Raw genomic sequence first — 11,370 nt, 5'->3', positions numbered from 1 at the left:
CATTCTCTCACAGTGCATCAACAAATGGAAACTCTGTTACGAATGTTACTAAGAGATAAGCAATTAGAAAACTATAAATTGTTTGCAGGGTAGGAGGACATCAAGCGAATTCTTCAAGATCTCCACTATAGTTTGGATGATATTGTATCTCGGATGGTAAGGGTTGAGAAATTTGTGGTTTTCCCTCAATTGTGTCATTTTGGTTTGTGAAATCGGGTAGCCACGAACTTTTTCTATTTTGTTTCAAAGTTGCTAATTTCGTTGTAAATTTTCTTTGTCGATATACCTCTTCGGTCCTTTTCTCATTTTGTGCCTTCCTAGCAGGGGTTCATTTGGTGGTCTGGATTGATGATACCTTGATATTTGGGTGACATCCCTTCTTGTTCACTCTTCGTAAGCCTCCTCATTCTCACATTTGGGTACCCCTTTTCGTTTGGAGGTATTTCTATAATTCTACTCCTTTGTTATCAGTCTCCATCTCCACGCATTTGATTAACAAGAGTCGGGTTGGTCTTGATAGTTTCACAGGACCTTTATTACTATATGGTCTTTGTCGTGACAGTCTTTGGGTACAATCAACTCCTTTAGTTTTCATAGTCTATCATCCTTTGAGTTCGCAAAGGTTTAGATTCCATTTCAAATGTCAATCACACTCGTTTCCACTAGTCTTTATGGCTCCTCGACAAACACTGTTGAGTCGCAGAGGTGGTGCAAGCGGTTCTTCACACTGACATCAGTTGTTTGGTTGGGAGTTTATTGCTAATTACTTTGATTTGGTCCCTCCTGAGGTCAAAAAGGAAATTCTACTTTTTGAATCAAAGGAGTTCAGTGATCGGGCATATTTCTTAGACTCAGAAGTGGGAAGTGTCTCACTAAAGTGGATACTAGACCCGGGGAAATTTAGGAAGCGCAAGCTCTGTTTCCTCCATTCTCTCACAATGCATCAACAGATGGAAACTCTGTTATGAATGTTACTCAAAGATAAGCAGGTAGAAAACTATAAATTGTTTGCAGGGTAGGAGGACATCAAGCGAATTCTTTGAGATCTCCACTATAGTTTGGATGATATTGTATCTCGAATGGTAAGGGTTGAGAAATTTGTGGTTTTTGACTCTGTTACTGAGTCAGAGGAGCTCAATGAAACCCCTGTTGTCATCAATGCTCCCTCACTCACTGCATCTCCTTGTGTTGCTGCTTCTCCTAGAGGGAATTCCTCACCCCTATCTCCTGTCATCATCTCGGATTGAAGCGATAGTTTCCTTTTTGGCACTCCCTTTCTAACGGAAGCAAAGGTCAACTTGCAGCGGTGATGGAAGTTCCCTCAAGCGGCGACTTAATAGCCAATTCCTATATTGTTAGTTTCGGTCAACTCCAATACTTTTGGTTCCATGTTGGAAGAATCTTGTTTTGTTTTTTGCATATGGATTAATTGATGTTATCCTTCCTAGTTTTTTGACAAGTGCACTGGTGGTAGCCATGATTTAAGTAGACTCTAATATTTTGATGGGTTGTTGAGTACACGTGAAGAAGCTTTTGTCTCCCAGGGTTGTTTTTTATGATATAGAAAACTCTTTGTGCTCGATGTAATCATTTTTTTATATTAATAGAAATCATTTGAAGAACCTTGCAAAAAAAACAAGCAGACTAGTGAATCATCGACTATGTATGTCGAAGAAACATTGAAACGTTAAGTTCATATAATGGCAAAGCATTTGTGCATATAGACTATGCATCGAACAAAAGCTTTTATGGTGCAAACTCGTAAGAAAACATTAATTGCATGACATAATTTCCATGTAGCATTTTCAACAATAATAATAGCCTTTGCCATTTTGCTTCTCTATAATGTTGGATGTTCGTGGAATAAGATTCACTGTCAATTATGTTACAATACATAAAAACAGACAAGTATCAATACACCATAAGCCAATGTGATGTATAAGACAGAAATACAGTAGTTTACTTTTCATCGTTCCTAGTGACAAAATTGATTTGACACCAAAGCTTCCCTTACACCAATGAAGAAAACTGCTCAAGTAGCTTTGTGTATATACTCCCTAACATTTTGATCTGTGATATAATGAATTGCTTTTCCTACTCGTAAGAACTTTAAGTAATTGCCCTGAAATTCTCCATTTTCAAAAATTCTACAAATTAGCCAATTCGTTTGTATTATAAATAATATTGCATGCCAAGACAATTCAAGATCCATTTTCAGAATATGGAAATTGAATATCAATGGACCCTTTTGATACATGGGCTTTCTCCATGCTACAGAGATGTATCACTTGGTGCAAATGATGGAATGCCAACATAACTCATTGAAGAGTAGTTCACTTGACAGAAGACCAATGTAAATCGAATAAACTTTAAGGTAGTTGACATATGCTGTACCCTAAGATAGTCCATGGAACCTGTCAAAATACAAAGCCTTAAGAATTAGGCATTATTTTAGAATTCAAAGTTTCACAAGATAGCTTCAGCAAATACTACCCTATAACTAATTCAATAGCAGCTTCGTTTTTTGTTTGGTTATACAAATAGAGCAGTACTAAATAATGTTTAAGATCAAATATGTACCCACTTAAGAAGCTCCGAAGTCACAGTGTGAAAGATCAATCGAGGAGGAATATCAGCATACCTTCTCATAAATAGCTCTTGCAGGTACACCTCAAATGCATGGAACAAGTTGTTCGAGCCATCAATTTTCAGCATGTTGCTTCACATTCCAATGCTGCAAAAGGTTTTTACTTGCTTCATATGTAGACCAGCAAATAGCTGCTGCAGGTGCATGAAAGAGCATCCTTGGCTTCAAGCCTCTCAATAAAGCTGCAATCCCTTCTTTTGCAACTATCTTCTGAGTAGCTTTAAGAATCGAGGTGCTAGTAAATGTATCTGCACCACAAACACCCTGCAAGAAAGAAGTCTTGGAGGATTGAGATCTGCAAAAGTGAAAAACCAAAAGAAAGGGACTAAAATTGTGTTCATGTCAATGCATATTGTTCATTTTCAGTATCAATAAATTCATTGCAATTAGCATTTCTACTTAAAGCATCTATGCATTTAAAAGCACCACTTCTATATTAGCTAAAACGATATTGGACAACTATCAGACTTCAGGATTCAATGTCAACTATGATGGATCATTCATATATATATCAGTGCTTTCTCCATATTTGTGTGCCAATGTGTTATCTGATGTTGTTGTTGCTTTATATGTTTAAAATTGTTTTTAAAATGAATATATTATGTATTTTTTTATGTTTGCCAATTTTTTCGCCAATTTTTTTTGGACCCTTGCTGACTTTTTGCCCACTCCAATTTTTCAACATTGAAACACATACTGTTGGAAATACAAACAGTAATAACTCTTATTTGAACTCGCAATTACATCTATCTTCTAGAGAAAACTAAAAAAAGAATAACTACATCTCAAAACTCAATTACGCTAACCATCTTAGCAGATCACCATATGTCTCCTTTATAGAAAAGGAAGACAATAGGGCTTACAATGAATTTCTCCATCTCAACAAATCATCTTATGTCTCCTTTATAGAAGAGAGAGAGAATAGGGTTTACAATAAAAGTCTCCATCTTAGTGGAGCACCTATTTTAGGATAGAAACCCTAACTCTAACAAGCCTAGAATAATGTGCCCAACCTTACATCAGTAGTTGTCCTAAATTAGCACACCCACAGAGTTATTTCATATGCATAGACGCATCCACCATATCCTAGGTTATTTAGGCACTCAATAACTAAAATCAACCCTATCTCTTGTGTTGGGCTGATTCTAGAGATCCTACCATGCATGCATCCTATTCTAACATTGAAACTAAACTGAATTGAAGGTCAAAACAATAATTTCTAATTTTGTAAGAAAGGCAATTAAATTTGGCACACAACTAATACAAGAAATAAGCTAAGGTCAACACACGCATGCATCCTCTACCTCTCTTACATATCTACAGTTTGCCTCCCAAAGTAACCTAATGTTGCACCATCATCAACTCACCAGCATGTTGTGCTCAAGAATCGATAAAGGATAACTTTGTTGAAGCATGTCATCGGTGCACCATGCTACGGAGAATACTAATTGAGCAATCAAGTAAAACACTAACATACATGTCCTGTGTCAAACACCAGTGTCTTGATGTCATAGCATCGTGTGACTTATCTAGTAAATCACCTAGTCCACTATAATGTGGGATAGCTGGCAATATTCAAGCTAGTTGCTCAGTAGATTTCATGCCTCCCTCTCTAATGCATATTAAATTTGTCACTTGTCTCTATTGAACGTACAATTTTTTTACAAGAGGTGGTGAAGGGTGATAAATACAAGGGATAGTGTTTGATGTAAGATTCTCCAAATTCATGATATTAAGTCTATAGAAGTCTAAGATAAATAACTATCATGTATTTCCATTTGCATGAATTTTATTGTTCATGCATGATAGGAATTTTCTATTAGACCGAAGATAATTGGTCACTGCAATTCCTCTTTCATGAGGTCTGTCCATTTCTTGCCTAACAGCACAACACAATGAGTTGGCAATTCAACTACCTTTTATAAATTTGGGATGGTTAGTGTTTAGGAATTAGTTAATTGGGAGGATTTATAATCATAGAATAAGTATGAAATATATGCATATTGATTTGGCTTTTATAATGTTTTGGCCTGACGCAAAGATTCAGCAAAAATGACGATATGTGTCTCTTGTCAAAATGTTGCATATTGTGTGATTCACTTTTAATGGATTTCTTTAGCTATAAAGCTATCAACCCTGAGATTCCTTGAAGACAGTTGTAATTATTTTTGTATGTTGAAGGTTAAAATATAATTATTCTTGCATATATATCACATCTTAGCTAGCCCAAGAGGTTAGAAAACCAGCTATTTCCAATGTTGTTGGCCATTTGACTAGTTCTAAGCCAGCAAATACCTCATTCAAATCCCCTTGGCTTAAGCGCACTAGTCTACGTCAACAAGTTTATTAGGGATGCTATCTAGAAATGTGGGGAAGCATCCCTTGGGCCAAGTCACATGGTTCAGGTTCGAGTTCGGTAATGATTAGGTTCGGTTTGAGTTAGAATTTTTTGATGAGGATCGCCAATACGTTTGTCTATATACATTTTCTATATATATATATATTAACTTCAAAATGAAATACACTATAAAATAATAAGATATCAACATCAATAAACATAAAAATATTATCATGAACATGGAAAATGCCAGGATATATTACAAGCTTGAGTTGCGACATGAGGTTATGAGTTTTGATCAATGGACTTGGTCAATGGCTATGAGGTTCACCAAACCTCAAAACTTTTTTAAGGTTCGCCAAAATTCGAACCTCAAAGTTGAAGTTCGACGAACCTTGTTACATAGCCTTAGGCTTCCCACAAGGATTTTCTTTGGACAAAGAAATGTATCATACATAGGACGGTCAAATAAACAGGAATGATAAGGCACAAGCCGTAGGGGGGGAAACTTAAAATGTTTCTTAACTCGGAAGCCTTGGACCCTTGTTTCTTGGTTCAATAGTTGATAATATTTGTTGTTTCTCATAACAAAGGTTTGCCCCACCTATCTGGCTTAAGCTTCGAAGGAATCAATAACGTTGGGAGCAAGTCCATTGGCTATTTTGGCACAATGGATAGTATTTCACTCTTTTTAAGTTGTAGGGAACGCACCCTAGGGGGGCATATCATGTACAAAAACAGGGAACACATTTTATATAGCCTTCAAACACATTTAAAGGCCATACCACGAGTCCATACAGCATGAAACATGTTTCAAAGTTGTAGCAAAAGCTTGTATAGCAAGTTTCTAAAACATTTTTGACTCAGTTTTTTATTGGGTTTGACCAAATATGTTGAGAATTATAGGTAATGCTAAATTCTTGAAGTAAAGCTAGAAAAGGTGTTAATTTTAGGTATGTTCTATGCTACAGCAATTTATTTCAATTTCTGTTTCACATCAGCATAAAGTAAACAGCAGATAGAACATAAATATAAATCGCAAAAGACAAGCCAAGACAAGAGGACACAAGATGTGGCACTAGCCAAGTACAAACCCCAATGTGGGGAAACCCTTGATCAATTCTTCTTTTATGTTCTTCAAAGTTCAGCAAAGAAAGTGAGAGAGATAGTACATTTGCAATAGAAGTCAATCACTTTGACTTTTGATATCGGCATGAGATCAATTGAAGACATATTGCTTCAATTGATTCTCTAAGGTGACTCGTTCACCTATCATAGTGCTGCATCTCGTCTATTTGCTGCACATTACCGTGTGACACCTTGCTGTACTGTCACATGTGTTGAACCTTGATGACTGAGCCGCTCTCATCTTCATGTTGCATCTTCCATGATCTTATTCATCGTCAAGCTGCCCATGCTCATATCATCATGCTGCGTATTATGTTGCCCATGATCTCATACATCATGCTACCTTCCTACAGATGCTCCGGCTGTTTCGGCAGTTCCCGGTAGTTCCGGCTTTTCCGGAAGTTCTGGCATTTCCGGCTTTTCCGGCTTTTCCGGTTTTTCCGGCTTTTCCGACGTTTCCGGCAATTCCGTCTTTTCCAACAGTTCCGGCTTTTCCGGCTTTTCCGGCTTTTCTGGCGTTTCCAGCTTTTCTAGCAGTTCCGGCTTTTCCGACAATTCCGGCTTTTACAGCTTTTCCTTAGGATCTCTCCTCCTACTAAAACCCAAAGACAAGTAGAGAGAGGAAGAGATCCAAGTGGGTGTAGAAATGACTTGAAGTCCTCTTCTATTTATACTAAAACGTAGAGGTTGAATAGACATGATTGTTGGCTTCTGAGCCTACATAAGTTGTTGGCCGACTTAACAATTTGTCCATAACATAAATAAATTCATAACTTCATAAATACTTATTGGAATCGGATGATCTTTAGATCAATCCTACACCTCTCAATGAGAGGGATCCAATAAAAATATCCGCTGCCATAAATAATATGACCCACATGGAGTTTGGCCCTAGTTGTCAATTTTAACACTCCCTCTCAACTAGGGAGAACTCCATCAGCTATCCATATGTCCAACTGTACTATCTCTGCTATTAGTGCCCTGCACTGCTTTGCTCAGCTCTACTAACTCCGCTCAGCTCTGTTGACTCTGCTTTGCTCTGCTGACTCTGCTCTGCTCAGCTCGCTCTGCTCTGCTCTGTTGGCTCTGTGTGCTCTACTCTGCTCAGCTCTGTTGGCTCTGCTCTGCTCTGTTGGCTCTACTCTGCTCAACTTAGCTCTGTTGAACCATGAAGAAGAAGAATTGAATAAGAAAGTGTCATACCATTCTCCACTGACCCGAAGTCAGTCTCAGAGTGTGTACCACTGGTCCCAGACCAGTCCTCAACCAACCCGAAGTCAATGTCATTGTAGGTACAACTCCTACCACTGGTCCCAGACCAGTACTCTACTGACTCGAAGTCAGTGTCAAAGTATGTACCACTGGTCCCAGACCAGTATCATTGATCCCATATCAATGAAGGTCATCCTAGCATAGGGAGTACGATAGATACAACGATGCGTCCATCGGTAATACTATGGTCCCTATCCTCATTTCCCTGCTCATTGATCAGATGAGAGGTATTTCTCATGAGTCCCAGACTGCATGGGTAGGATGCCTCGACAGGAGAACTTAATCAATCCTGTCCTCACAGGAGAACTAATAATCATGCTACACAATCGCCATGGAGAACACATCATCCAGGCCTCACAGGAGAACTAATCATCGTGCTACACAATCGTCATGGAGAACACATCATCCAGACCTCACAGGAGAACTAATCATCTTGCTACACAATCGTCATGGAGAACACATCATCCAGACCTCACAGGAGAACTAATCATCCTGCTACACAATCGTCATGGAGAACACATCATCCAGACCTCACAAAGAATTAATCATCCTACTACACAATCGTCATGGAGAACACATCATCCAAACCTCACAGGAGAATTAATCATCCTGCTACACAGGAGAATTAATCATCCTGTCCCACAAGAGAGCGAATCATCTTGTCCGACAAGAGAGCGAATCATCTTGTTCACAGGAGAGCGAATCATCCCGTCCACAGGAGAGCGAATCATACTGTCCCACAAGAGAGCGAATCATCTTGTCCGACAAGAGAGCGAATCATCTTGCCGACAAGAGAGCGAATCATCCTGTCCACAGGAGAGCGAATCATCCTGTCCCAATGCGCACCACCAGGGGAGGGTAAGTCACCCTGTGGTTGTTTGTTGCTCCAGTAAGAACCATAAGCCCCCAGAGCTCAATGTATATAACATGCAAGACCCTTGTACAAGGGTCTCTTGACGACTCCAAGTCGTTCGGGAAAATCACAGATTTGATCTTTCCCCTGGGGCTTAGACAACGTGTAGTGACCTGTACATCATCTCATAGCGATGGAGCTTCCTTGCTCATAGACTTACCTTTTCCCAGATAAGTTAGTATCTAATGTCTATCTGCTGGAGCAATCGTCGAATACGGGATTCCTCAATAATCGAATCCCATCTCTGGTTGTCACGTAAAATCACAGTGGTACAAACAGCTCACTTGAAGAGCTTCCCCAACCAGGCAGCTTCATACGAGATCATACTTGTAGATATGTATCCGATCTCAACGGTGCTTATAACAATCGACTTCCGCTTCCTGCTTATCCATGATTTCGAAGCAGAATCCAAAGAGAAACAGCACTAAGAAGTGCTCTAGTGATCCTCCACACTGCCTGCCCAATCAGCGTTCAAATAATCATGCAGTTTCATATTTCCGGCAGTGTATCTCAATCCATGAGAGATTGTGCCCCGAAGACATCTCAGAAGATTCTTGGCACCAATCCAGTGAGGTTCAACCAAATATGAGCTCACCATGCTAACTACAAAACATATGTCCGGAAGGAAGTTCACCAAGAACATCAACGTGAATTGAGTTTATGAGACTCATAGGCATTTCCCAAATCTGGTCCGACATCACTACCATATAACTTCTAAAAGTTGAGATCCTCGAGGTAGTCACAGGTTTGCAGTTTATCATTCCACATCCGGAATCCAACTCCTTTTGTCTCCTACAAATGAGAGGGTCTACACCTGTCAGACATAGGTGCCGGTATGAGACGTCTCTCATCCCCAACCTTCAAGTAATGGTTTGGATCAATTTTACTCCTAGTGAATCTCAGCTTCATCAAACAGCTGTTGATCCTCTCATACTATGACCGGGATGATTTGCTTCAAGCCATAGAGGGCTTTCTACCACCTGCATACATGAGATTCCCGATCATGAATCTCAAACTCCACGGGCTTTTCCAAACCTGTGGCCCTGCTACATGAGGGGAATGGTCCCCTTGTAAGATTTTCCTTCCGTACATCTCAGACATGTGCCTTCATGCTCTCTTTGAATTTAGGCATCCTGGTCACCATCTGACTCACAGACCTCCAATGCTGAGTCAATGGACATGGTCCCCAGTGGACATGATACAACCCTGAACTCTAAAACATCTTTGAAAAATCTATTTTCAAACACGTACCTTTCCATCAATGAGTGCCACCCTGAAACCTTTGACTTCCATTTCCGAGATGGACACCAAGTTCTTCTTGCGATCAGGTACATAAAAGAGATTCTGTAAATGAATTGAGTTATCCCCATTCAATTGAGGGATAACATTCCCAACATCCTTTCCGGGATAGGTGGCATCAGCGCCAAGTATAATCCCACGATTATCTATCCGATGAAGTGCCTGGGGTTCCTTGCTTTCTTTGAAGAGACGACCATTTCCTTGATGACCTGCATTACCTTCGGACGCTCCTTCACATAATGGCCGAACTTATTGCAACCAAGGCATTCGCCTTTCCTTCCCAATGAAGTTATCTTTAGATGGGCCATCAGAAACTTCCGCTACGCCATTCTGATAATATGTTCTACTTCGACTTCACCCTTTGTGAACTTAGAAGAGAGATGTGGAACCCATTGATCCTTTTGTCTTGTCCCTATTGCCTTTGGTGATTGCTCTTTCACTCTTGCTTGGGCATTGTCTTCACCTCAGCTCTGATACCATGTTAATTTTAGGTAATGTTCTATGCTAGAGCAATTTATTTCAATTTCTTTTCCACATTAGCAATCACATCAACATAAAGTAAACTACAGATAGAACATAAATATAAATTGCAGAAGACAAGCCAAGACAAGAGGACACAAGATGTGGGGCTAGCCAGGGACAAACCCCAATGCGGGGAAACCCTTGATCAATTCTTCTTATATGTTCTTCAAAGTTCAGTAGAGAAAGTGAGAGAGATAGTACATTTACAATAGAAGTCAATCACTTTGACTTTTGATATGGGCATGAGATCAGTTGAAGACATATTGCTTCAACTGATTCTCTAAGGTGACTCGTTCACCTATCATAGTGTTGCATCTCGTCTATTTGTTGCACATTACCGTGTGACACCTTGCTGTATTGTCACATGTGTTGAACCTTGATGACTGAGCTGCTCTCATCTTCATGCTACTCCTCATGCTGCGTCTTCCATGGTCTTATTCATCATTACGCTGCCCATGCTCATGATCTCATTCATCAATATGTTGCCCATGCTCATATCATCATGCATCATTATGTTGCCCATGCTCATATCATCATGCTGCCCATGCTCATATCATCATGCTGCTTATTATGCTGCCCATGATATCATACATCATGCTACCTTCCTACAGATGCTCCGGTTGTTTCGGCAGTTCCCGGTAGTTCCGACTTTTCTGGCAATTCCGGCTTTTCCGCCAGTTCCAACAGTGCCAACGTTTCCGACAAGTCCGGCTTTTCCGACAATTCCGGCTTTTCAGACTTTTATCTCTCCTCCTACTAAAACCCAAAGACAAGTAGAGAGAGGAAGAGATTCAAGTGTGTGTAGAAATGACTTGAAGTCCTCTTCTATTTATACTAAAACGTAGAGGTTGAATAGACATCACTGTTGGGCTTCTGAGCCTACATAAGTTGTTGGCCGACTGAACAATTTGTCCATAACATAAATAAATTCATAACTTCATAAATACTTATCGGAATCGGATGATCTTTAGATCAATCCTACACCTCTCAATGAGAGGGATCCAATAAAAATATCAACTGCCATAAATAATATGACCCACATGGAGTATGGCCCTAGTTGCCAATTTTAACAAAAGGATAGAAAAGGAAAGATAAAAGAAATATCAAAATGAAATATAAAGGAAAGGTCAAGCTTTACTTCAATTTTTAACATTAACAATAATTGCTTCATAAAGTTTGATTGTTTCGACCTCAATGAAATTCATATGGAGTAAACAGAATTCATATCCCATTTATAATTTAGCAGACTTA

The 11,370-nt window shown here is 39.4% G+C and overlaps 1 protein-coding gene across 1 annotated transcript in view; it reads right to left on the bottom strand.

Moving 5' to 3' along the window:
• Positions 1-1,800: 1,800 nt before the first annotated feature.
• The window catches only part of LOC149158888 (uncharacterized), a 49,062-nt gene continuing 39,492 nt past the window's right edge, over positions 1,801-11,370 (bottom strand). Inside the window, exons 2-3 of the mRNA XM_089436337.1 lie at positions 2,642-2,911; positions 1,801-2,414 (exon numbers count right to left, since the gene is read on the bottom strand). Coding sequence (XP_089292463.1) covers positions 2,702-2,911 — 210 coding nt within the window. The 3' untranslated portion in view covers positions 1,801-2,414; positions 2,642-2,701. The remainder of the gene's footprint in view (positions 2,415-2,641; positions 2,912-11,370) is intronic.

Source organism: Pinus tabuliformis, chromosome 5_2 (assembly GCF_031772625.1).
Source record: "Pinus tabuliformis cultivar Carrire ecotype Pingquan chromosome 5_2, CPIR1, whole genome shotgun sequence".
In the NCBI taxonomy this organism is placed as follows: domain Eukaryota; kingdom Viridiplantae; phylum Streptophyta; class Pinopsida; order Pinales; family Pinaceae; genus Pinus; species Pinus tabuliformis.
This window is presented reverse-complemented; position numbering and strand designations above follow the sequence as displayed.